Consider the following 27,177-nt stretch of genomic DNA (forward strand, 5'->3'; position numbering starts at 1 on the left):
GGTACTGCCTGCTTCTCTAGCTCCAGGGCAGCTGTGTCCACATGGTAACAACAGTGCACATAGTCAGAAGCCTGCCATGCAAACCAAAATGGGGGAAACAGTGACAGGATACTGGCTGGAGATGACTGTGGAGGAGAATGGGGCATGAGGTACATTAGAATATTCTAACATTCTAGTTGGATACAGGTTTACAATGTCCACAGTAAGTCAACTTAAAAAATAAAAATCTGGGGGCTGGAGAGATGGCTTAGCACTTAAGGCACTCGCCAGCAAAGCCTAAGGACCGAGGTTCAATTTCCCAGGACCCATGTAAACCACATGTACAAGGTGGTACATGCATCTGGAGTTCCTTTGTAGAGGCTATCTCAAGTAAATAAATAATATATATATATATATTTAAAATCTGGGCTTAAGAGAAGGCTCAGCAGTTAAGGTGCTTGCTTGCAGACCTAAAGGCCTGTGTTCAGTTCCCCAGCACTCACATAAAGCCAGAAGCACAGAGTGACTCATGCATGGAGCATTCAATTGCAGTGGTGGGAGATCCTACTGCACACATTGTTTTTTCTCTCTGTCCCTCCACCCTCTCTCTTGGCAAATAAATAATTTTTTAAATTTTTTTGTCTATTTTTATTTATTTGAGAGCAGCATACAGACAGAGCAAGAGGCAGACAGAGAATGGGCATGCCACGGCTTCTGGCCACTGCAAACAAGCTCCACACGCATGTACCCCATGTACATCTGGCTAACATGGGTTCTGGGGAATCAAGCCTCAAACCGGAGTCCTTGTGCTTCACAGGCAAGCGCCTAACCGCTAAGCCATCTCTCCAGCCCAATAAATAATCTTTAACATGTTTTAAAAATAAAAAATCTTAGCCAGGTGTGGTAGCTCTAGCCTTTAATCCTAACACTGAGGAGCTGAGATAGGAGGATCACACCAGGCTAGACTAGACTGGAACCCTCCCTAAATAAACAAGAATCTTGCTATGGTCAACAAAAGCAGGTTACAGTTCCCACTCAGGGATATTCGTCCCTCCCACTTTGGCCCCAGTGACCTGGGGATGCTGCAGTCCTTGCATGGTCCACCAGTAGAGGTAGCAAGCCAGGTGGAGGTAGGGACAGCCCACAGGGCACCTGCTGGTCTCACTCACCTGGACGTTCTGTGTCTGCACAGGTCGCACCGGGCAAGCAGTTGCTGTTCGAGCCAAGGCCTTTGGATTCAGCGTCATATTTTATGACCCCTACTTGCAGGATGGGATAGAGCGGTCTCTGGGTGTGCAGAGGGTCTACACCCTGCAGGACTTGCTGTATCAGAGTGACTGTGTCTCCTTGCACTGCAATCTCAATGAACATAACCACCACCTCATCAATGACTTCACTATCAAGCAGGTAATTTGAAACCACAGCCACCAGTGCTGGAAACCTCTGTTGCAAGTTAGCAGCACCACACGTGAGCACGAGGGCTGCAAACCGGCTTGTGATCCTACTCATGAGCAACGAGGTGTCCCTGGGACACATCAGAAAACAGAGGTCAGAGCCCAGCTGGCCTCTCGATTCCTGTAGGCAGGTGTGACTGGGCCATAGAGCCAAACTTCCCACCACTGTGTCCCTCTCAGGATCACCAGTCACCAGAAAGTGACTACACTTCCTTTTCTGTGAGCTTCAGGCCACTTGTAAAACAGCAGACGGACACAGCTGCTGTTCTGTAGCTTCCTTCAGCCTGTGCTAGACTCCTGCTGCTGCAGCCTGACATGAGCAGCTTCTCTTACCTTCCACAGATGAGGCAAGGGGCCTTCCTTGTGAACGCAGCCCGCGGGGGTCTGGTGGATGAGAAAGCCTTAGCCCAGGCCCTCAAGGAGGGCAGGATACGAGGGGCAGCCCTTGATGTACACGAATCGGAGCCCTTTAGGTAAGTGGATGACTAGACTGCTACTAGCCTCTTGCCAGGAACTCAGAGAATCCAACTCTACCTCTGATCCCACAGTTCAAACTTGAGGCAATTTCCAAGACAAATAACCCTGAGTACGAAAACACTGGAGGTTGTTGAAGGTTTCTGTTCTTCTAAATACTGTTCCTGGTAAACAGGTCTGAAGATCCCAAAAGGTAGCCATGTGGAGAGAGGCAAATGCAGGTTGGTGGTGCCTGATCTGTAGACAGTCTTCCTCTTCGCCCTGGTTACAGGAAAGGAGCCCCTCACAGTCCTGAATTGCGCTTTGTGCTCCTGTACACATGCCAAGTGGGCTCTCTGGGTGGTGCTGAACTTCTCCCTCTCCCTTATGTCTGCCTAGCTTTGCTCAGGGTCCGTTGAAGGATGCACCAAATCTCATCTGCACACCCCACACAGCCTGGTACAGCGAGCAGGCATCACTAGAGATGAGAGAGGCGGCTGCTACCGAGATCCGCCGGGCAATCACAGGTGAGTCAGCCCCTCAGCCTGCTGGTCACAGGTGGCTGGGGCATTTTAGAGACAAGTTGATTACGTTTCCTATGAGTTGGGGTTCTGTTTATATATAAACCCTGAACTAGTTTTCCGAGCAGAAATCCAGCTAGGACAGAAAGAAGCCTACCACATACAGTACTACAAACACATGTGATTGCGTTTGTCCTTCTTACTCTAGGTCGCATCCCTGAAAGCTTAAGGAACTGTGTCAACAAGGAATTCTTTGTCACATCAGCTCATTGGTCTGTAATAGACCAGCAAGCAATTCACCCCGAACTCAATGGAGCCACATACAGGTGAGAAGAGAAACTGAAGCTGATGGGCCTGCCAGCATCATGCCCTTGGGGGAGAAAGGAAGGCACCACAAGGCCTAACTTGGGTAGTTGATGGAACCTGGGTGCTAAATATCAGCCCTCTAAGTGGCAATCACGCACATTGTTTTCTATTTCCAATGCTTAAAGTCCATGGAAAAATACAACTTTTTGAAGGTGTTTGCTTTTTGGGGAGATAAATGCTTCACTGTATCTCAAACCTGAGATGCTGACTTGGGCTTCTGAGTGCTGGGGCTACATATGCGAGCCCCTCCACCCAAGGCTAGGAGACTGTGTTGGAAGAGGGTGGGGTATCGGAGGGAGAGCTGGGTAGTAACCATGTGGAGTTTGGGAAATTAGAGGTGATACACAGTGGTACTGGGGTCAAGGTGGACTAGGCAGGTCTTACAGGGAATCCTTGTTTCACTTGAGGACGTCTCCTGGCTCCCTGGCCCAGTTATGATGGCTTCTGGAGAAATCTATGCCTTCAGGCATATAAAGGAGGAGCTGCAACCCTGTGTCCAAAAAACTGGTCTGGTTCCGTGACCCCTTGGCAAGCTTCACTCTGGGGCAGATCATCCATTCCCTTGTAGTGGTCTATGCACTGACCTCTGGCCTCACCCAGTAGCTGCCACAAAGCACCTTCCTGTGAGTTCTAACACATGTCCCGTTCTAGCCCTAGGGTGGGCTGTTAGAAGGCTCTGAGGAAGTTACACACATTTGCTTCCAGGTCACATGGCTCTCATTTCACCCAGTCTCATCTTTGTTTTGTTTCCTTTAATGAGACATGGTCTCAGTCTGTATCTCAAGATGGCCTCAAACTCAACAGCAGTTCCCCAGCCTTGGCCTCCTCGGTGCTGGAGTAACAGGTGTAGGCAATCGTTCCCAGCTCAAACCTCAGCTTTCTGCTGTTGTAAGGGTTTTATTGTCATATGTGCCCAGAATCCTGTGCCTTATGAAGCACACCCTTAAAAGTGCCATTGACTTCCTTCAGATAGTTAAGGCTCACTAGCCCTCTGGGGCATTACATGGACCTGAGAGGTCAGAAGGAGCTTACGTGACTCAAGTCCTGGAAAGGTTCTGGAGTTTCCTAACCAAATGTGGCAGCCCAGAGGCTGTGGGCAAGGTGGTTTCCAGCGTGAGATGCCACCCTTGCTGTGAATAACACTCAGTACCTGATGTCAAAGTGTTCACATTTGTGACCCAAAACTGTATGTTCTGTGGTAACTATGCAGCATGTCCTCATGTGCATGCACCCCACTGCGCCGGCACTGGAGGATGAAGCCTGGTTCAGCACATCAACTCCCCTCCTGGGAAACGCAGAACCAACCAGCCATTCTTAATGAGAGTGGACAGTCACAACAAAGACTGAATGAATTATAAACCACAAATTTCTCACGGTTCTGAAGACAGAAGTTATAGAACATGTGTGGTTATTCTTCAGAGGGCCTTTTAAAGGTTGCAGACTGCCCGTGTATAGTCTTGAACCATTCCTGAGGGCCTCTCCTCAAAGTTCCATCACCTAATAATACCTTGGGGATTAGAATCTGAAATAGGTACAGAAACATGCATTCAAGCCAATTAATGGCCACAATTACTTATTTACGGAGAGAAGAGAGCAAAAGTGAGAAAATGGGTACGCTGGGGCTTCTAGCTACTGCAAACTCCAGATGCATGTGCCACTTTGTACATCTGGCTTTACCTGGGTACTGGGGAACTGAACCCAAGTCTTGAGGCTTTGCAGGCAAGTGCCTTAACTGGCAAGCCGTCTCTCCAGCCCCTACACCTTTTGGGAGTACTTCATGAAGTCAGTTGGGAATCATAACCATCACAGCCATGATTTCTCACAGCATCCTGAAAACCTGGCAACTATTCTGTAAAAATCACAGGCATTAATTAGTATAAACAAGTATCTTGGTGTTGCCAGTTCCATATAAAAATCTAGTTTCCCTCTGCTTTGGAATTAGAAGAGGCCATTCCATAATGACTGATAAAAGGATTTAGCAAGTGCACCCTGGACTTACAAAGCCCTTTTTCTGTGTGCCCGTAGGTATCCGCCAGGCATCGTCGGTGTGGCCCCAGGTGGGCTTCCTGCAGCCATGGAAGGGATCATTCCTGGAGGCATCCCTGTGACTCACAACCTCCCCACAGTGGCACACCCTTCCCAAGCTCCCTCTCCCAACCAACCCACCAAACACGGGGACAATCGAGAGCACCCCAACGAGCAATAGCAGAGAGTGCTGAGAGGTAATCATTGAGATACACTTGGGACCAAGAGACAGTGGAAAATGGATGAACATAAAAATGGAATTTGACAGTCTTTTTAACTGATCCTAGACAGAAGGCATCACTGACATTGCAGTGTGACAGCTACAAGAGCGAGAAAACTGAAGATGTCGTCTGCTTCCTGAAGCGCTGAAAGACTACGATGTGATTTATTAACGACCAACTTCTGTTATTGTGTGTTGTTTTTCATCTGTGCATCAAATCACAAAGAATAAATAGAGCTTTTCCTTTTCAGTCCCTTGGGCACAGCAGGTCCCAAGCAGCTTGCTCTAGAATGTTGCATCAAGAGTTCCAAACACCAAAATAAAGCTATCGACAGGAAACCCCACCACGTGACTCTAGTCCCTTTGGTACACAGGGGCTCATTACCTCTTGTTGCTGATAGGAAGAGTAAATTACTGCAGGATGGGGAGAGCACTGCCTGGTAGACATCTGCACGCAGGACTGAAGACAGTACAGAGAAGTCTCTCATCTGAACTGAACTGCATACTGAGCGGGCAAGTTGGTTGTTCTAAGTAATACCCTCTGATGATGCAAAAAAAAAAAAAAAAAAAAAAAAAGGAAAAAAATAAAAAAAGGAAAAAATAAAAAGTATTAAGTTTCACAAGCTGTTTGTACTCAAATATATTTTCTCAGTTTCAGATCCTCAGCTATTTTATTGAGTGGAAAGTCTTGAACTATAAGGGTTCAAGAAGAATAATGTTGCATTTCCTTATGTCTCAGGAAACACTTTTTATGGTAACTTGTCAGATTGTCTATGAACAAACCCACTTTTTTAGACATTGATAAATTCTTTTCTTCACGTGATATTTTATACAAGAACACTTCAGATGTGTTAGATGTGACTGATTTTAACAAATCCTATTAGATTTGTATCAACTAGTTACATGTTCTATTCATAGTCTTTTGTGAATCATTGCCTTTTTGTTTAAAAAGATGGCCTATTTTGAGCCTTTGTATAGGTACATTCCTGTTTTTGTGACAAAAGAAAAACTTTAAACTGTCCCAAACAGAAAAATAATGGCTATCAAGAGTATGTTTTGTTTTAGTGTGAGTTACCGTTACTGTATTTGTTTATTGTAAAGGTGGACATTTAGCGTTCAGTGCAGTTTTCAATAAAAAGTAATTAAAATTTCTGTTAAGTTCTGAAATTCAAGTACATCTCACTAATGTAAAAGTTTTCCATTTGAGATGTTTAAAGACAACTGCATTGTCAACCAATTTCCAACTCTGTTTCTTCCAGTTTCTGCCCATTCCATAATCAGACTCAAGATGCTAACAATTACCTCATGATAACAGTATTTAACTGAAAAATCAAGACCTCACAAGAGCCCATTGTTCTCCAATTATGCTATACTTAACATGAAACAGCTTTACTAAAGTCAGTCCCAGAAACAAAAATGGTTAACTTTTTGAATTCTGGTTTTAATTTACACAAAAACAAAGTTAGCTGGCATTGAAGAGGTGAGGTCCCCCCACTTTTTTGTCAATAACCTTACATTGTGATATTTACAAATGTTGTAAATCACACCATCCATTTGAATGAAAACTTCAAGTTCTCTTAATAATCTACCCTCTTCAAATAGCATTAAAACCCTTTATCAAGTCCCACAATTCCAGTGTCAAACTCCCTCCTTTCTCACAGCTTGCAGGCCTGTGCTGCTTTTCAGGAGTTATTTTATCCCAACTGTCCTAATAAACTTCATCAACCTCACATGGAAGATATGCATACTGCCTGTCATTGCAGAAAGAAGACAGTTTTAACATAACTTCATAAACCATGTGTCTTGTCAAAAGAACGAAATTAAGCATGAAAAAAAGATCTTTACGAGTCCACACATAGTTTGTTGTTGTTTTTTTTGTTTTGTTTTGTTTTGTTTTTTACTTATAGGCACAATAAGCCTAAGGGTCAGGAAGAGAAAAAGGGAAGTCCAAATACATGGTGTGTCTGGGTTTCTTTTAATAAGTTCTTGGTTGCTCAAACAGTCCTTTTAGAAATTATATAAATTAACTCCAAAGAACAACAGGTCAGAACAGAACACAATGCTGGCTCCACACAGTTCAAGGATTACTGTCCAGAGTCAATCTGAGGACATTGATGTCTGTCACCTAGCTAAGTATAATCTTCAACAAGGAAAGCATGCGCTCCTTGGACAATAATTATGGCTGTTTGATAGTTCAAGAGCGTAACATAGCATTTACCAGAAATTGTGGCTCTTTACAGCCAGTCAGTCTGCTGTAGAAACCACGCTAAGCCCCATTTCCTTGGAGGCTAGGAAATGAACCCATCGATAATTCTTTCCCACAGGGAAGAATGTTATACCCGTCAGATTGTATGTGGTCAGGGTCACTGGGCATAAATGAGCAAATAAATTAAGGGGAAACTGAGGAGAAGGGAAATGCACCAGACCCCAACACTGAACAAAGCACGCAGCGCCAGGCCCATGGCTGCGCAGTCTTGAGTGCAGTGCAGGCCCGAGACCACCTCCTCCCTCTCACACTTCTTTGGCTGCTTCCCTTGGGAGGCCAGATTTTGCTTAACAGGGCATCTGCCCACTGAAAGGTTGCCCATACACAGAGAGTGTCAAAACAGATGTCATGTATGCTAAGTAAAACAAACTTTGACCGAAATGAAATCAAACTATAGAGTCAACCACTGTTATACCACCATTCATTTATATGGGATCCTACTGCAAAAGGAGCCTCTGCATCATTTTTAGCATGCAGTGCAAATGATACTTTCATCCTGGGGACACTTGCCAGTGTTCCCAGGAGGAAGAAGAACTAAAGACACGACAGCTCATGGACATTTTTCTGTTTTTAGTATTCCAGCCAATTTGCAGTTTTGTACAATTCAATGACATTTCATTAGAAGATAAGCAGCAGAGGTTTAATGTTTTCACAGCCTTTACATGAGAGAAGGAAAACTGTATTAGCTACTTGGGAAATGCCTTGTTCCAAAGTGCTTGTCAGGACACTAGGTCTTGTGTTCCTGAGATAGGTCAGTAATTATCACCCAGTACCAAATGTAGACCTGAAGTGGCCAAATTAACTCTTTCAATAAAAACATTTTCTGCCTAAGATTATAGTTTTAACAATGGCTACAACTAACATGCAGAGATTCTCAGACTACACAGAGAAATTCATCATATAATGCATTGACCACTTTATTGCAGTTTAAAAATCTTTATTCTGTACTGTACTGAACTGGTATTCTCCATCACCTAAGCAAAGGCATGCCCTTTATATAGCATTTGCTTAGAGCAGAGATGACAATAAAAGACAGGAAGAATCCCAAGACCCTCTGCCATGGCAATCTGGGAGCAAAACATGTTGATGGAGCCCAGAGCACGCCTCACACAACCCATTCAATGACAGACAAACGTCACTCCCGTCTTTCCATCAGAGGAATAATTATGCATAAACAGACCACTGCACTGCCCAGAGTCAAGTAAAAGCCCTCTTTATAGGGCACTCTTCCAAACAAATAAATATCTAAATAAAAGGGAGCAGATCAGAAAACAGACAATGGAAAGCAAAACCCTCCTCAAAACAAGTAGACAAATGTCTGTGATGGTCACTCAAAAGAAACTGCTAGTTTTTGCTATAGTTTGTTCCTAAAAGACTGGATTTCATTTTACTGGGCACAGGGGAACTAAATGACTGAAAGTAAAAAGCTTGTTTGTTTTGTTGTGGGTAATCTCTACAGTTTTCAAAGCTGAGACAATGTAAAAGTGGATCTTTGAAGATGAAAGTACTATGCCAGGTTCTGATGAGATCATCTCAAAGGAACAAGAGTTGTCTGCCGTGTGTGTGTGTGTGTGTGTGTGTGTGTGTGTGTGTGTGTGTGTGTGTTTTAACTGCCCATGCTAGGGGGGAAAAAAGTCTCAGTAATGTGAAGATGCTGGTACAGCTTTTCCTAGTACACAATTTCTTACACAACCACATGCATTAACATTTATAGACAGATTTACAATTTGAAAGGAAAAAAGTTCTGTCAATAAAATTAGGTGTTCTGTTTTGTTTTTTTCTTTTACAAACAAGTTCAATCAAAATTCTCTGTCTCCATGCAGCAGACTCCTTGTTATCTCCACAGGATGTGGGTCAGAAAGGTGCTGTGGAGCAGACCCCACCATGTGTGGTGTACTCCAAGCTCTCCATTCTGCTTGGAGCAGCACCATGCTAACTTCAGGCCGTTACAGATCTGATGCTTTTGCCCCTAGGTGGTTTGGCTTTTCTTTCATTCATCTTCATCATCTTCATCTTCCTCTCCATCAGACAGGGATGTACAAGGCCGGATCTGTCGGTAGCGGTCAAGCCATTTTTCTACCATCTGTGTGACCAAGGGGTGATTTCTCCGCCGTGAGCTTTTCTGCATGGCCACCAGAACTCCCCCTTCAGTCACGCAGCAGTCCAGCCACTCCCGGAGCAGTTTCTCCTGCTGTTCCTCATTACCTAGCTTTGAGAGACACAGGAAGGAAAAGGAAAAGGAAAATGAAGGCCCATCACACACTCGATAGGGACAACCTACAGCTTATGACAAGGCCACAGCAGCTAACTGTTTAACATGATTCCAACCTCAAGAGTTTTGAAATTAAGGCTTATTTTAATCTGGTTAAAATTAAGATGACACAATGGGGAAACTGTTCAGAAAACTGAAAGGTAGGCCACCACCACAGAACGTAGTTTCTTTGAGATGTAAGATTTTAAAAAAATGTATCCTGACACTGACAGAAAAGGCTCGGCTTCAAACACAAGACAAGGTAAGTTACTGGGTAAAAAAGGACTGAAGTTGTACAAGCAACTTATGGTATGTGAATTATTTTCCTCAATGTTATCACATTTTATGGTCATTATGGATATTGAATAAATGATAATTTTTTTTAAAAGCATGGGCTTTCTGAGTTTTCTTTAGTATATTCTTACCACTTCTCCTGTCCAGCCTTATTCTTATTGTCCCTGTGCCTACCATTCTGCCCAGGCCATCCAGGTTCAACCAAGCAGTTAGCATTCCTCTTCTGGATGTCTGTAGTGAACCATATCTGACTTCATCTCTGTACCATCCTTTTCTTCATCCACCCATTTGCACCACAAGGTCTTGAAATCTTCAACACCCTAGTCCTCTAGGCTGCAAGTCTCACACCCCCAGATCCAATCCCCAGTCTCACTACTTCGTCTCCTTCCTGGCTGTATCCCCACATGGCAAAAAATCTAATCTGGCATTTATACACAACTTCCACTGGGAATATAGATAAAACTACTCTGGAAAGGCACCCCCAGGCTGGCTTCTGCTAATACATGATGCTTACCTCCTGAGCAGAAAGAAAATGCACATGGAGTAGCTTCCTTTCACTGTCAACCAAAGGCAAAAATGTGATGGTGACATCATCATCAGTGTTCAGGTTAGCACCAGCACCTCGGTTGCCATAACCGTCATTCTCCATGGCAACCAAGGCAGAGAAGTGGCCCCTTGTATAGCCCAGAGCAATCGGACTTTTCCAACAAAAACTCTGTTCCCACAACAAAGGCAAATAAACTCCTAGGAAAGAGCAGGAGGAAATAAAGGCATTGGAATCAACAGGCCACCACCACCACCCTAGTTTCCCACAGCCACACCCCCTGGTCGACCTGATGTCCAGGAACCGTTCTGAACCCTCTTCCCCATAAGTAACTGCTGTAAGGCCATGGCTACAAACTACATGATTACAGTAAGCAAAACTATGGGACTCTTCTTGAGCAACGGCTTACCTTGAAACCGAGTATATCCTAAAGTCTCTCCTCGGAAACTCTTGTAATATTTTACTCCATAAACTATAATTGGTCGTCTAAGAATATGTGCAAGTACAAAAATGTGTGTCTGTTCCAAACTTGCTCCAGGCTGTATACATACACACACAAAAAAGACAATTTATCTTTAAAACATTTATTACCAGTCCTGAAAAAGTGATACTATCTCAACCCATTTTCCAGAAGAAAAATGTCAACTTAAAGCATTTACACCCCAACAGCAAAGTGTCCACTAAGGTATCATTCAGAATCCAAACTTACAAGCCAAACAAATGTAGGTGAGTATTTTGATATACGGGATGCATTATAAAATTCAGATTTGTTTTTTAAGTTTTATGCAAGGTCCTGAAGACAATCTTGTTCTAAGTTAAATGGCAGTATCAACAAATGTATGACTAGTTATGCGATGTCTACCAAGTACAGCTATGAAATACACAGCTAAAAATCCAGTAGTAACCATGAAGCTTGCAAAAATGCCCAATTAGAAGGTGCTTTCCTGAGACGTGGTCACTAATCCAGAGTTAGCTACCCTGTGCTTGTTTCTTTGCCTCTACTGCACTGAAGCAGCCATGGGGAAGCAGTCACAAGAATGTGATTATAGCTTAATCCCAGCGTACTATTTATGTACTTATTACCTACCATGAACTCAGTGATTGTTTGGGTAATTCCCACCTAAAACCCACAACAGGAGCTAACCTAACCTGTAGGTAAGTGAAATAGGCATAACAGGTCTGCAATGATGAGTTGCTATGTCACCCATTTAACACACAGCAGCCAAGTAGGCAAATGACAAGTCAAGCATCTTTCCTTCATACTGCACTGCTTCCAGCACGATCCAGCTAATTCAGGAACCTGAATTGCGTGCTAGCTAACTTTCTCAGAACCACAAAGCTGGAAACATCCTTACCTGGCTAGCAAGAGAGAGTATAAAGGCCCAGTCTTCTTGCCATTGCTCTTCTCGCAGTGAAAAGTGTAAACCAAAGCTCTGAGAATACCAGGATTCCCAATCTTTCCAGCGCGTGTAAAACCTAACAAAAGCAAAGTGGTAAACAAAATAACGATAAATAAGCCTTCAGTAAACAGCACATTTAAAGTTCCAAACATTTCTATATAATCACTTATACCTAACTTATAATACATTTTCAAATTAGAAATATTTCCATTCTAAGTGACATTTCTTAATATATCTTTAGCCAAAAACCAATATACTTTAACTATACCTTTAAACACTACTGTTGAAAACAGTTTTGGGGGGATTTGTTTGCTTGTGTGTGTGATGTGTGCACATATATGTTGCCAACAGAGTACCTCTTACACTCACCTGTGGCAGGGTGCTCTAGCCATTCTTACTTGAGCTATATAGTCTCTTACTGATCCTGCCAGTCCTCACTGATTCCACTAACCATTTTCTCTTTTAAGCTCTGGTGATTCTTGGGCCTCTGCTCCCCTATGGGACTGGGGTTACAGAAGCATGTGGCTGTCTAGTTGTTTATATGGGTTCTGGGGTTCCAACGAGAAACAGTTTCTCAGGCTACCTCTCCAGCCCAAAAACTGTTCCTTGCCGGGCATGGTGGCGCACAACTTTAATCCCAGCACTTGGGAGGCAGAAGTAGGAGGATCACTGAGTTCGAGGCCATCCCAAGAATACAAAGTGAATTCCAGGTCAGCCTGGGATAGAGTGACACCCTATCTTGATAAACAAAAGAACAGCTCCTTTTATCATTTCATTTATATACTTAACACACTCCACGCATGATGGTGCACACCCATAATTTCAGCACTACAGGAGCCAGCATGGGCTACAAAGTGAGACTGTCTTAAAAGGTTGGGGGACGATTCAAATTGCAGTTGGAGATGTTAGATATAAGATTTATTTCTCAAATAATATAACACTTATATAAACAGATTTGAAGTACCCATCCCTGTGTTCATAAAAATATCAAGTGTGCACAAAGAACGGTGGTACATATCTATTAACCCAGCACTAGGCAGGTAGGAGGAGGATCAGGAACTTGAAAGTCATCTTCAGCTACATAGGGAGTTTCAGGCCAGCCTGAGATACTTAAGACCTTGTCTCGAAAACAGTAATAGTATTAAATTATATAATTAAAATAAATGAAAAGAAACAGCCAGATGTGGTAATGTACACCTTTAATCCCAGCACATGGGAAGGCTGAGGTAGAAGGATTACTGGGAGTTCGAGGCCAGCCTGAGCTAGACTCTACCTCAGAAAACCACAAAGAAACAAAATCACTACAACTATAAAGCCAATTCCTTCTATATACATTTAATGCCCCCTTTTTTTTCCCTTAAGTGCTGGGATTAAAGGTGTGCACCATCACACCCAGCTTGTATTTAATACCCTTTTGATGCTTTTATTTACAAACGAGAACATAAAACTCAGAGTGGGTCACTAGTAGGCTGAAACAAAAGTCATCTATTTTCTTTAAATTAAGTATCAACAAGGCACTGGGTATAGCAGCACACTTGTGATTCCAGCTGGAACTTCGACTGGAATTGCATGAGCTGTGAAGATTACTTGGAGGAACACTTTCATCATGATAGTCTTTGAACCCATGGACATGGAACTGACTTCCAAGTACAAACAGCAAGATAATCTGCTATGTGTACAGTGATAGGCATAAACTGAGAGTCTAAAAACAAATCTTACTTTTATAGTCAACAACAACAAAAACTTTTAGGGCTGGAAAGAGGGCTTAGCGGTTAATTGCTCGCCTATGAAGCCTAAAGATCCCGGTTTGAGGTTCCAGTCCCCAGGACCCACGTTAGCCAGATGCACAAGGGGGCACACGTGTCTGGAGTTCGTTTGCAGTGGCTAGAGGTCCTGGTCCGTCCGTCCTTCCTTCCGTCCTTCCTTCCTTCCTTCCTTCCTTCATTCCTCCCTCCCCCCCGCCTCTTTTTCACTCTGTCACTCTCAAATAAAAGTACCAAAAAAATTTATTTGTTTAACTTTTATTAACATTTTCCATGATTATAAAAAAAATCCCATGATAATACCCTCCCTCCCCATACACACTTTCCCCTTTGAAATTCCATTCTCCATATTACCTCCCCATCTCAATCATTGTACTTACATATATACAATACCAACCTATTAAGTACCCTCCTCCCTTCCTTTCTCTTCCCTTTATATCTCCTTTTTAACTTACTGGCCTCTGCCACTAAGTATTTTCCTTCTTTTAAACCAAAATTATAGGTCACACTCATACAACTAGTCAGCCAAAACCTATGAAGAGATAACAAAATTGGGAACATCACATTTCTCCTATTCTAGGTAAAAGAATCAAAAGATTAAGACAACCTGCTGCTACTGTGCAAAGTTATAGCACAGAATAGTTAAAGGGGACATGCTCAGTTAATGCAGTGCTTGCTATGCAAGCATGAGGACTCGAGTTCAAATCCTAGAGCCCACAGGAAAACGCTGGCTGTGATGATGCATGCTTATAGCCCCAGGATCTCTGGAAGCCAATCTAACCTAACGAGTGAGCTCCTGGCTAATGAGATGCTTGCCTTTACAAAAGAAAGGGCTGGAGAGATGGCTTAGTGGTTAAGGCACTTGCCTGTGAAGCCTAAGGACCCAGGTTCAACTCCCCAGAACCCATGTAAGCCAGATGCACGAAAGGAAAGAAAAGCTGGCCAGTCTTCCTAAAAAACAAGGATATCCAAGGTTGTCCTCTGAACTCCACACACGCATGTATGTATACATACATGCATTAAAAAAGTTCATCTTGAAAAAAAAAAAAAGTTCATCTTGAAATAACATTGAAGGGGGGCTGGAGAGATGACTTAGTGGGTCATCACGTGCATGTGAAGCCTAAGGACCCCAGTTCGAGGCTCAATTCCCCAGGACCCACGTTAGCCAGATGCACAAGGGGTCGCACGCATCTGGAGTTCATTTGCAGTGGCTGGAGGCCCTGGCGCCCCCATTCTCTATCTACTTCTTTCTGTCACTCTCAAATAAATAAAAACAAACAAAAAATTTAAAAAATTAATAACTTTGAAGGTATTTAATGAATTTAAGATTTTCTGACATATGATATTTCAAATATTCAACTTTTTTTTTTAAGGGTTCAATGAGTGATTTTTATTCTTTTCTTCTAAAAACTTGGGAAAGCTAAACCAAGGAAAGTGACTCAGGATTTGTAAACCTCTGGGTTTTAAGATGAATTAACAACAAAATCAGGTACCTACTAGTTTGCTTACACACAGCAGACTTAGTGGTCCTGTATCAAGGTTAAATGTGGGAATGGAAAACATCCACTGCCCCTTTCCAGAATTTAGAGGGCAGCCCATGCTTTCCATCCAAAAACCATGGCGGCACTTTAAATGTGACCAATGTGAATGTATAGAATGGAGATGTTATAACAGCTAGGACTCAGTAAGTCTATACACTAAAATCATGATTACATTTTGAAAGAAAATGCACAAAAACCAAATAGAAATTTTGAGATTTTTCATTTGAAGGTAATCTTAATGCTATTAAGTTCACAAATATGCTAATTTATTAAATACCCAATCCTAAATATTCTAAAACACACATTGCAAACATACAGATATCTACTCTCTCCACATGTCCGCGCCCATTCATAGCATGGTTTGGAAGTAGGGAGAATAAATTCCCCCTTAAACTGCAAGACAGTAGGTGTTTCTTTACAGTTAACTTTGGCAAAATTCATACAAAATAGTAATTAACAATGATCTTCTTTACTCGTTAACTCACAAGGAAACACCTTCAAAACTGCATTTTGTTAAGTTTCTGTACTAAAATGTAGAAAAATTGAACTACACAAATATTGAAAAGTTAAAATTTCCATAATTTTTTATTCCTGGTACCACTACCACAATTTACAGGGCAATATACCTGATGTAATGAAAGAAAAAGAAAGACAAAGCTACAACAGATGAAAGACCTCAGGAATGTACATCTAATTGACACTACATTGCATTTTATCAATAGCTGTACTTTTTGCAAACTGTGACTATGACAGTCCTCACCAAGAAGGGTTTCCTGTTTAAGCTGCAGTAACTTTTCTGACTACAGATCATTGCTCCTTCTGTCGCAGATGTTTATAGTTCCTCTACTGCATTTGGGACGACTGTCTCAAAGTAACCTGCAGCTTTCCTGACAACTCCTCACTCTCTCTCCTGCTAAGAACTGTAGCCCTTTTCTGCTGTTTCTAAAACCTTCTGCTGCCATATCCACCACTTCCACCACCAGATCCATAGCCGCCACCATAGGGACTGCCAGAGCTTCTTCCACCAAAACTGCCCCCTTCATGGGTCCATAATTTGACTGCTGTGGTCCACTATAATTTCCGAAATCATTGTAGTTCCCACCTCCACCATGGTTACCACCACCAAAATTTCCTCCTTCATTGTAACCATCGTATCCTCCTCCTCCACCACCATATCCACCACCTTGGTTTCCATATCCTGGTCCACCACCACCGTAGCCTCCTCTACTACGATGATAACCAGGACCACCACCATAGTTGCCACCATCACCTCCAAATCCATTATAACCACCATCACCTCCAGCATAACTCCCTCTGCTGCCACCACCTCCTCCACGACAGCCACCTCTTCCACCAAAGTTTCCACCACAACCAAAATTACCTCCACCACCTCCAAAGTTTCCACCACGACCCATAAAGTTGCCAGATCCACCTCCACGACCTCTCTGTGACCCAGCCGACTGCATCTCTTGCTTAGAAAGGGCCTTTTTCACTTCACAATTATGCCCATTAATAGTGTGATATTTCTGAACAGCAATTTTATCAACTGTATCATGATCATCAAAAGTTACAAAAGCAAATCCTCTTTTTTCCACTCTGCCTGTCTTCCATCACTTCTATGGTTTCAATTTTGCCATACTTTTCAAAGTAGTCTCTCAAATTATACTCTTCTCTATCTTCTTTAATACCACCAACAAAAATTTTCTTCACTGTCAAATGGGCACCAGGTTTTACAGAATCCTCTCTAGAAACAGCTCTCTTTGGTTCCACTACACTCCCATCAACCTTGTGTGGCCGAGCACACATTGCTGCATCCACCTCTTCAACACTTGAGTAAGTCACAAAGCCAAAGCCTCTGGAATGCTTTGTTTGGGGGTCTCTCATGACCACACCAATCTGTGAGTGTGCCCCATTTCTCAAAATGTTCTCTCAAACTGTCATCTGTAGTTTCAAGGCTCAGACCACCAATAAACAGCTTTCTCAACTGCTCTGGTTCTTTTGGATCATGGCCCTCCTCCCCCCGGCGGCAGCCCGAGTCAGGCTGGGGGCGACCGGGCGGCAGTTTTACCTCCGTTTTGAGACCAGACTCGCCTCTTCCAACTCGAGTTCCTCAACTCATTTTTGTTTGTTTTTTGAGGTAGGGTCTAACTCTAGCCCAGGCTGATCTGGAATTCATTATGTAGTGTTAGGGTGGCCTGGAACTCACAGTGATCCTCTTACCTCTCCCTCCCAAGTGCTGGGATTAAAAATGTGCACCACCGGGCCGGGCATGGTGGCGCACGCCTTTAACCCCAGCACTTGGGAGGCAGAGGTAGAAGATCACCATGAGTTCGAGGCCAGACTGAGTCTACATAGTGAATTCAAGATCAGCCTGGGCTAGAGTGAGACCCTACCTCAAAGAAAAGAAAAGTGTGCACCAGCATGCCCAGCTAAAATTTAACTCTTTTTTAAAAAATATTTTAGGACTAGAAAGATGGCTCAGCGGTTAGGGTGTTTGTCTGCAAAATCTAAGGACCCAGGTTGTTCTTCCCTGAATCCACATAAGCCAGATGCACAAGGTGATGCATGCACATAAGGTGGCGTACACATCTGGTGTTCACAGTGACTAGAAGCCACAGAGTGACCATTCTCATATATTCTCTCTCTCTCTCCCTCTCTCTCAGCTCAACCTCATTCTTTCTCTCTCATAAATAAAATTTTTAAAAATAAAAAAATATGTTATTTGAGAGAGTGAGGGAGAGATGGCTTAGCAGTCATGGTGCTTACAAGGCAAAGCTAAAGGACCCAGGTATAATTCCCCAGTGCCCATGTAAAGCCAGATGCACAAAAGACAGTGAGTATGAGTGTACCAGGGTTTCCTGCCACTGCAAATAAATTCCAGATGCAGACTTTACATGGGTACTGAGAAATAAAACCCATACCATAAAGCTTTGCAAGCAAGTGCCTTTAACTACTGAGCCATCATCTCTCCAGCCCCAAATTTAGCTCTTATTTAGTTAAAAAATATTCTCGGGCTGGAGAGATGGCTTAGCAGTTAAGCGCTTGCCTGTGAAGCGTAAGGGCCCTGGTTCGAGGCTCATTTCCCCAGGACCCAGGTTAGCCAGATGCACAAGGGGTAGGGTCTCACTGCAGCTCAAGCTGACCTGGAATTCATTATGTCATCTCAAGGTAGCCTCTAACTCACGGTAATCCTCCTACCTTTGTCTCCCAAATGCTGGGATTTAAAAGCATGTGCCACCATGCCCAGCCAGACACAGAAATTTGTATAAACTAAAAGATGTCTATAATTGGTTCTTGATTAGTACATAAGGTAAGAAATTAAACAATATGTAACCATTAAGACTAAGGAAAGCTGTTAAGGGAGCACTTTAAACATATCCAGATATACACACACACACTTCACCAGAATGAAACTCTCAAACCTGGACATGCTCAAGGAAAATATAGGGGAAAAAAAAAACACTTCAATATATAGTCACAGGCAAGGACTTTTTTCTCAATAGAACTCTAGGTGCTCAAGAAATAAAGTCAACTGGCCAAGTGTGGTGACACATACTTTAATCCCAGCACTCAGGAGGCAGAGGTAGGAGAATCATAGCCTGAGACTATGTAGTGAATTCCAGGTCAGCCTGAGCTACAGTGAGACCCTACCTCGAAAAAAAAGAAGAGAGAAGAAGGAAGGGGGAAGGGAAGGGGAACAAAAGAAGTCAATAATCAACCCACGGGATTTAATGAAATTAAAAAGCTTTGTACAGCAAAGGACACTGTTAATCAAGCAAAGAAAAAAAGCCTACAGAATGAGAGAAAACCTCTGCCAGCTATACATCTGACATAGGATTAATATTTAACATATACAAAGACCTCAAAAAACTAATAAGTTGGGCATTATGGTGCATGCTTTTAGTGCCAGGACTTAGAAGGCAGAGGTAGGAGGATCGCCATGAGTCCAAGGCCCATGTGAAACTACATAGTGAATTCCAGGTCAGCCTGGGCTAAACTGAAACCCTACCTTTAAAAAAGCAGAAGCAAAAGCCAAGCATGGTGGTGCATGCCTTCAATCCCAGCATTTGGGAAACAGAGGTAGGAGGATCACTATGAGTTCAAAGCCAGCCTGGGACTACAGAGTAAGTTCCAGGTCAGTCTGAGCTAAAGTGAGACCCTACCTTGAAAAACCAAAAAACAAAAGACCTAATAAAATGAAACAACTCAATAAAAGGGGAGGGGGCTATAAACTGAATAGAGATTATCAAAAGTACAAATGGGGCTGGAGAGATGGCTTAGCGGTTAAGCGCTTGCCTGTGAAGCCTAAGGACCCCGGTTCGAGGCTCAGTTCCCCAGGTCCCACGTTAGCCAGATGCACAAGGGGGCGCACGCGTCTGGAGTTCGTTTGCAGAGACTGGAAGCCCTGGCGCACCCATTCTCTGTCTCTCCCTCTATCTGTCTTTCTGTCTGTGTCTGTCGCTCTCAAATAAATTTAAAAAAAAAAAAAGAAGTACAAATGGCCAATACCTATTTTTAAATGTTCAACATCATTAGGAGAAATGCAAATTAAAACTACTTTGAGATTTCATCTCTAGTCAGAATGACTTTCAATAATAAGACAAATGACAATAAATGCCAGAGAGAGTGTGAGAAAAGAAGAACCCTCACCTATGGCTGGTGGGAATGTAAACCAACACAGCCATTGTGAAAACTAGTGGGGAGATTTCTGAGACAGCTAAAAATAGATCTGCTGTATGACCCAGTGAAGCCACTCCTGGAACTATAGCCTCGGACTCTACCCTTTGCCACAGAGGTACATGTTCACTACTGCTCTATTCACAATAGCTAGGAAATGGAATCGGCGCAGAGATGTTCAACTAAAAAATGGATAATGAAGATGTGGTACACATAGACAATGGAGTTTTATTCAGCTGTAAAGAAAAATGAAATTTGCAAGAAAATGGAAAAGATTATTCTAAGTGAAGTTGGCCAGACTCAGAAAGGCAAATGCTATATGTTCTCTCTGGTATGTAGATCACAGCTTCAACTTTTTGGATTTGTGAATCAGTAGTAGAGGCCAGGAAGCGAGAAAGAAGGCTTGAGGGAGGAAGGAAAAGGTTACGGAGAGGGGATAGGAAAAAAAAACAAAAACAACAACAAAAAAAAAAAAAAAATAAGTAATTCAAATCCAGTGTGTACCCAAGCATACCAGGAAGCAGGCGTGAGCCAACACTTGAAAAATCTATTCCCTGACCTTGCATGGGTTCTAAGACTCAGTATCATCAAGCAATGATCAATGCATATAACAGCCGGCATAATTACAACCAAAACCTTGGCTGCCTTTTTGCAAAAAATTTTTAAGTTGGATCCTAAAGTTTATACTAAAGACCAAAGGGCTCAGGACTATTTCAAAGTTTTTCTGATTTCAAAACTTACTTCAAAAAATATAAGTATTGGGGCTGGAGTGATGACTTAGTGGTTAAGGTGCTTGCCTGCAAAGCCAAAGGACCCAGATTCACCTCTCGACCTACACAGGCCAGATGAACTAGGGGCGCACACATCTGGAGTTCGTTTGCAGTGGCTGGAGGCCCTAGCATGCCCATTCTCTCTCTCTCTCTACCTGCCTATTTCTGTATCTCTCTCTCTCAAATTAATAAAATAAAATTTTTAAAAATACTAGTATCAAGCCAGGTGTGGTGGTGCACACTTTTAATCCCAGCACTTGGGTGGCAGAGGTAGGAGGATTGCTATGACTTCAAGGCCACTGACCACATAGTGAATACCAGATCAGCCTGGGCTACAGTGAGAGCATACCTCAAAAAAATAAAATATCAAACTAATTTGGCATTGATGTAATGATACACATATAAATCAATGGGAAAAAATATAAGGTTCAGAAACAAACCTTTTCTTTTCTAATCAACTAATTTTCAACAAAAAGTGCCAGGACAACAGTATAGAGAAAAACTATTTTCAATAAATGGTACTGGAAAATTGAATTTTCACAGGCAGAGAGATGAATTTGGACCCTTATATTTCAAACCTCAAACAAAAGCTAGCTAGCACATGAATAATGAGTAGATCAGAGATCAAAATTTAAAAGTTTTAACTACAACATTCTGAAGATAAAAACAAGGACTAGGAGCCGGGCGTGGTGGCACACACCTTTAATCCCAGCACTCGGGAGGCAGAGGTAGGAGGATCGCCGTGAGTTCGAGGCCACCCTGAGACTACAGAGTGATTTCCAAGTCAGCCTGGGCTACAGTGAGACTATACCTGGGGGGGGGGGGGGGGGGGACAAACAAGGACTAGGGCTAACTTGATGGCTTAGCGGTTAAGGTGCTTGCCTGTAAAGCCAAAGAACACTGGTTCAATTCCCCAGGACCAATGTAAGCCAGAGCACAAGGTGGAGTATGCATCGGGAGTTCATTTGCAATGGCTGGAGGTCCTGGCATACCCATTTGATTTCTAGCTGTCTCTGCCTCTTTCTTTCTCAAATAAATAAAAATAAAATAATTCCATTCCTTTGAACTAGTAATTGGATAATTCCTTTTGGTGGTTGTTTTTTTCTTTCTTCCTTTTTTATTTTATTTATTTATTTTTTTTTTTTTTTTTTGAGGTACAGTCTTGTTCTATCTAGCTCAGACTGACCTGGGATTCCTAGAATTCACCACTCTGTAGTCTCAGGTTGGTCTCAAACCTGTGGCAATCCTCCTATCTCTGCCTCCTGAGTGCTGGGATTAAAGGCGTGTACCACCACACCCAGCCAATAATTCCTTTGAATATAGAAACAACTATCACAGGAACCAAACTAAACACAACACGGGCGGTAGACCCATAGCAACAGACAACTCATCATCTATAGGTGCAAGCTTGATATGCATCAATCCACAGCATCTACCACCATTTAGGGAAACGAAAACCTCTTTCTTGGGCAAAGAATAATCATTTAAACCATCTACTTGAGTGACTGTTTATTCTACATTCTATCAGCTTGTTTTTTAAGTGAATACAAATTTTCAATATATTATACTTTGATGTATAATTTAGCTCTCAGGGCTGGAGAGATGGCTCAGCATGTAAGGCATTTGCTATAATTTAGCTCTCAAAAAAGTAATATTGTTCTTATTCCTAATTCTAGAAAATGTTTTCATTCATTAGGTATTTAATGAGTACTATATTTCAAGTTATTCTAAGTACCAGAGCTTCCACAATGAAACAAAATAAAATCTGTTCTTTTTATACTCTAATGGTCTTCATGTAATCCCTAACGATGATAACAAACTTCACAAGTGGTAAATAATCAAAAATACCAGAAAGATACTACAATAACAAAGTTATCCAAAGTAGGGGTATTAATTAGCATTATTTATAAGCATCTGATTATAGTAGGAAAAGCCATTTTGATATTAATGCAAAAAAAGAGTACAAATTTTAAGTGGTTTTTGCTTCTTACTAACTATAACAATGGAAAATTTAATTTAGCTTCTTTGAGCCGTGATTTTTATCATTTACTAGATCCTAGGGAAATTCACAGATGACATTTTGAGAACTGGGAAAATGTGGACTGTATTAGGTAAATAAATTCCCACTGATTTTCCTATGTGTAGTGATTAGGGCTGTGGCTGAAAAGGATGTGCTCTTCTAGAAAGATGCAGATTGAGGTAATGAAGTGAAGCAAAACTTGAGAACACATGAAGCTAAGGTGAAAGGGCAGTGTTGAAGCCTATGTGTTCTACATGTTAACAACTACCACCATAACACCACAAGCTAGACACCAGGGTCTAGTGCACTAACTACTTTTAATTTTTTTTGTTTTGAATTTGCAAATGTGATCTTAGCACCCCCTTCCTCCTCCACCCCGGGGGGGATGCTCAACTGATGATCAGCTACAGTTGGTTAAAAATATGAAACTATTATGTACTTAAAGTTATGAGTAAAGACTGACCAAATCAATGTTTATTGCTACTAAAACTCAATGTGTTGAAAATATTCAAATACAGTTCAATTTTATCAAAACAAAAATGTTTTCATTTTGAAGCATCAGATGCATCTACTTTAATGCTAAACTAAAAAAAGTAAAAAGCCGGGCATGGTGGCGCACGCCTTTAATCCCAGCACTCGGGAGGCAGAGGTAGGAGGATCATTGTGAGTTCAAGTCTACCCTGAGACTACATAGTGAATTCCAGGTCACCTTGTGTAAGACCCTGCCTCAAAAAAATAAGAAAGAAGGTAAGTCTAAAAACTATGGAGGTGTTCAACTGTCTAGATGTCCAGAGTCAAAGTTTTTTCTCTAGCTTCCAAAGGAAATAGAGCAGAGAAGCATCCCACCAGTATAACAAAGTGATCCAGCAAGTGAAGTCTGGGCTGAAATAAGGAAGGTAGCCAGCTCACCAATGTGAACAGTCATGCAGGCTGTCATGCAGGGCTTTTCGCAGCACCGAGTCTTTGTCATAAATGCCCCAGGTAGCCTGTAGTACTGAGTCAAGTAAACAATCTCCTGCAGTCCGATTCCAAAGTGCATACAGTCGACTGTCTAGACGCGTAGCCAACTCCAAGGACCAGTTGATAATTGGAGATTCTTCTTCTAACTCTATGAGGAATTTAAATAACATGCTCATGTATTCATAAATACAAAATACTTAGTGGGCTGAAAAAATTATTTTCTACATATGAAAGGACTTATATGAAGTTTACTAATAAACACCTAAATAAATTTGATCAACTGAAACAAAATTTTTGAGTCATTAAATCATGTAATGGCTCTGGCACAATTTATTCTACTCCTAAATTCTTTATAATTTTATTGTTTAAACATGTTTAATTCAGAAACATAGTCATTCTAGAATACGTAATAAAAATTAAAAATTTTCAAGACAGATTTATGTCTGTATTTATTCACTCCATCATGGTGGAAAACTGAACGTATTTTTGTTGTTGTTTTTCATTTTGTTTTTGGGTATTGGAGACAAATTCCAAACTTTGCATATGACTAGGCAAGCTGTCTCCCACTGAGTGCTCTCCTGCTCCAGTGAACAGCACACTTGACATCTTTAAAAGAAAAGGAGCTACATTTGTACCAACCCATTCCCTACCTAACAATAAAAACCAAAAGTTGAAGGGCTGGAGAGATGAATCAGTGTTAAGGTGCTGGCCTGCAAAGCCAAGCAACCTGGGTTTGATCCCCCAATACCCATATCAAGACAGATGGACATGGCAGGGCATCTGAAGTTCCTGTGCAATAGCTAGAAGCCCTGGCACATCTATTCAAATATGAAAAGAAATAAAAACCACAAATTGGACTGGAGTGATTGCTCAGATTTAAGGCACTTCCTTACAAAACTTAAACACCTGGGATTGATTCCCCAGTGAACACATAAAGCCAAATACACAAAGTGGCACATGCATCTTGATCTACCGGCATGCCCACCCAGCCTTGCCTGAGCTACCTCAGCAGAAACCAGGTGAAGGGATTTTCTACTCACACCACCCTCCTCACAAAGTCAAGAAACCTGAAGAAGGGTGAGGAGTGAATGCTTAGTGGTTAAGGCATTTGCCTGCAAAGCCAAAGGACCCAAATTCAATTACCCAGGACCCAAGAGAGCCAGATGCACAAGGGGGCGTACATGTCTGGAGGTTATTTGCAGTGGCTGGAGGCCCTGGTGCACCCATTCATTCATTCATATTCATTCTCCCTCCCCCTCCCCTCCCTCTCTCGCTCTCTGTCAAATAAAAATATCTTTTTAAAAAAGAAACCTCGAGGAGAAAATGGCAAGAACCAGCTGAGCAGCTCCAGTGCAATTCCAGGCATCCTACACAGCCTCCCTTCCCCCAACCACCAGTGCCATGAACCATGAGAGAACCAACCCTCAGCAACACAAAATTCAGCACACCAATCAGAACACTAGATCCAGCAACCCGAGCAGCCTAACCGAGTCCATAACACAACACAGAGGGACTGAGATGGGCACTCAGCATAGATACTATTGGAAGAAGGCATCCTAAAAGGTAACAGGACCTACTTAACACAAAGCAAGGTACATAGGCCTGCACTGGAAGTCCTAATATTACCTTCCATGTCAGGGTAGGGGTATGTGTTAAGAGGCCAGCAAGCTAGAAAAGGGCTAAAAGGGAGGGAGGAGAAGGGAGGACTTTAAGGGGATAGCACTGTGTATATGTAAGCAAATAAACAGATTACTGGGGTGGAATGGCCTAAATGAGGTCAGGGGAAGAGATTGGGTAAAAGGGTGGGGAGAGGGTTAATCAAAATTTAAAAGGAGGGTATGAATAAGCCATATAGAAACCTACATTTTGGACAGTAGTGCATTCAGAAGCCATAGACGTATTAAAAACTTTTAGTGTTAGGGATGGGATACCTTCAAGTGAGTTGTTGGCCAGGGAAGTCCCTGACGCTCCCCAAAACATTATAGGCCATGGCCAAGGCTCCTAGTCTCCCAACAGGAAGAGTTAGCAAGACCCTATTGCTGAAGATTCCACATGTCTGGGCTGCAAGGTCACTGAGAAATGCTGTTGGAGCTGAACTGAGCTGAAAACTTCCTCCCTGTAGACCAGCTGACAGAAAAATGAAAAAGCTATGTTGTATGCAACCTTAAAGGAGACAGAAGGCATCAACAGAAATAAACAACAGTGGACACTACAAGCCTTAAGTCTGGCCAGCTAGGTCAAATGAGCCTATGATGAGGCTGGAGAGATGGCTTGGCAGTTAAGGTGTTTCCCTACAAAGCCAAAGGGCCCAGGTTAGATTCTCCAGGACCCACATACACAAGGTGGCTCATGCATCTGGAGTTTGTTTGCAGCAGCTGATAGCCTTGGTACAAAAGACAGAAAGAAAACAAAAATAAAAGCCTATGATAATGGGAAGTCATGAGCACTAGGCATTATACAGCCTGCTGGTGTCTAGCTAAATGTATATACTATGCTCACCAAGCTACGCTATTAGCACTTTTCTTAATGTTTGTACCCATATATTAATGTTACTCTCACTTTTGGTTAGAGAAGCTTCTCTTTTCAGATGGCGGTGACCTCTGGGATAACTCAAGACACCACAGTGCTGAGAGGAAGTGACAGCACAGTGTTCAGCACTGACGCATCTCTATCACACCTTCTAAAGCTCAGGGTCCATTGAGAAAGAGGTGGAAGAAAGAATGTGGTAGAACTGCTTACAATGTAATCTTCCAGTATATCCATGACCTTGCAGTGTCTAATACTACCTACACAAGACCTTAATAACAGGGGGAAAAAATGATGACATCAAAATAAAAGAGAGACTAACTGAGAAGGGGAGGGGATATGATAAGAGAGCAGATTTGTGAAGAGGAATGGGAGAGGCAAGGGAATTATCATGGTTTATTGTCTATAATTATGGAAATTGTCAATAATAAAAAGGTTTTAAAAAAGAAAGTTAATGAAAGGGAAGAGAAAGGAAGGGAGGAGGATACTTAATAGGTTGATATTGTATATATGTAACTACAATGATTGTAATGGGGAGGTAATATGATGGAGAATGGAATTTCAAATGGGAAAGTGTGGGGTGGGGAGGGAGGGAATTACCATGGGATATATTTTGTAATCATGGAAAATGTTAATAAAGATTTTAAAAAAAAGAAAGTTAATGAGGAGATAAAAGGCAATTACATGCACTTACCTTTTTGAACATCTCTGTCCAGGACTTCATCAAATAGCTTTTCCTGGACTGTTGGAGGCAAGTCTTCAATATCTGCACATACACACACACAACAAAAAGGCATGTTTCATAGCTTAATAAACTAAATGTCAGCTGCAAATAATAATAGCCCCAATAATAACTTCCTTTTCACTGAAGATTGGCAGGTATCTTTTTTTAGTGTCATCTGTAACACATAAAAGAAAATTTCCCTGGAAGGAAGGGATTCAGTGAAGGGAAGAGATAGGGGAGAAGGGGTTATGGTCAAGATACATTATGTTTACGAGATGGGCATGGCTGCACATGCCTTTAATCTCAGCACTTGGGAGGCAGAAGTAGGAGGATCGCCATGAGTTCAAGGTTGCCCTGAGACTACAAAGTGAATTCCAAAGTTAGTATGGACTAAAGCAAGACCCTACCTCAAAAAAACAAAAA

General features: G+C 42.2%; 2 protein-coding genes and 1 pseudogene across 7 annotated transcripts in view; 1 reads left to right on the plus strand and 2 right to left on the minus strand.

Moving 5' to 3' along the window:
- Ctbp2 (C-terminal binding protein 2) overlaps positions 1–6,170 on the plus strand; it is a 166,761-nt gene extending 160,591 nt beyond the window's left edge. For 5 of the 6 annotated variants that reach the window (XM_004659260.3, XM_045156965.1, XM_045156961.1 and 2 more), the window contains 5 exons: positions 1,172–1,386; positions 1,776–1,906; positions 2,286–2,413; positions 2,616–2,733; positions 4,799–6,170. In XM_004659260.3, coding sequence (XP_004659317.2) covers positions 1,172–1,386; positions 1,776–1,906; positions 2,286–2,413; positions 2,616–2,733; positions 4,799–4,979 — 773 coding nt within the window. In that variant the 3' untranslated portion in view covers positions 4,980–6,170. The remainder of the gene's footprint in view (positions 1–1,171; positions 1,387–1,775; positions 1,907–2,285; positions 2,414–2,615; positions 2,734–4,798) is intronic. The other variant, XM_045156951.1, reaches the window with a different exon arrangement.
- Positions 6,171–6,970: 800 nt separating this feature from the next.
- Positions 6,971–27,177, minus strand: part of Zranb1 (zinc finger RANBP2-type containing 1) — a 60,201-nt gene continuing 39,994 nt past the window's right edge. The window contains 6 exon segments of the mRNA XM_004659262.3: positions 6,971–9,493; positions 10,344–10,573; positions 10,783–10,912; positions 11,729–11,849; positions 23,454–23,652; positions 26,725–26,796. Coding sequence (XP_004659319.2) covers positions 9,275–9,493; positions 10,344–10,573; positions 10,783–10,912; positions 11,729–11,849; positions 23,454–23,652; positions 26,725–26,796 — 971 coding nt within the window. The 3' untranslated portion in view covers positions 6,971–9,274.
- On the minus strand, positions 15,922–18,507 carry LOC105944051 (annotated as a pseudogene).

This window comes from Jaculus jaculus, chromosome 1 (assembly GCF_020740685.1).
Source record: "Jaculus jaculus isolate mJacJac1 chromosome 1, mJacJac1.mat.Y.cur, whole genome shotgun sequence".
Lineage (NCBI taxonomy): Eukaryota > Metazoa > Chordata > Mammalia > Rodentia > Dipodidae > Jaculus > Jaculus jaculus.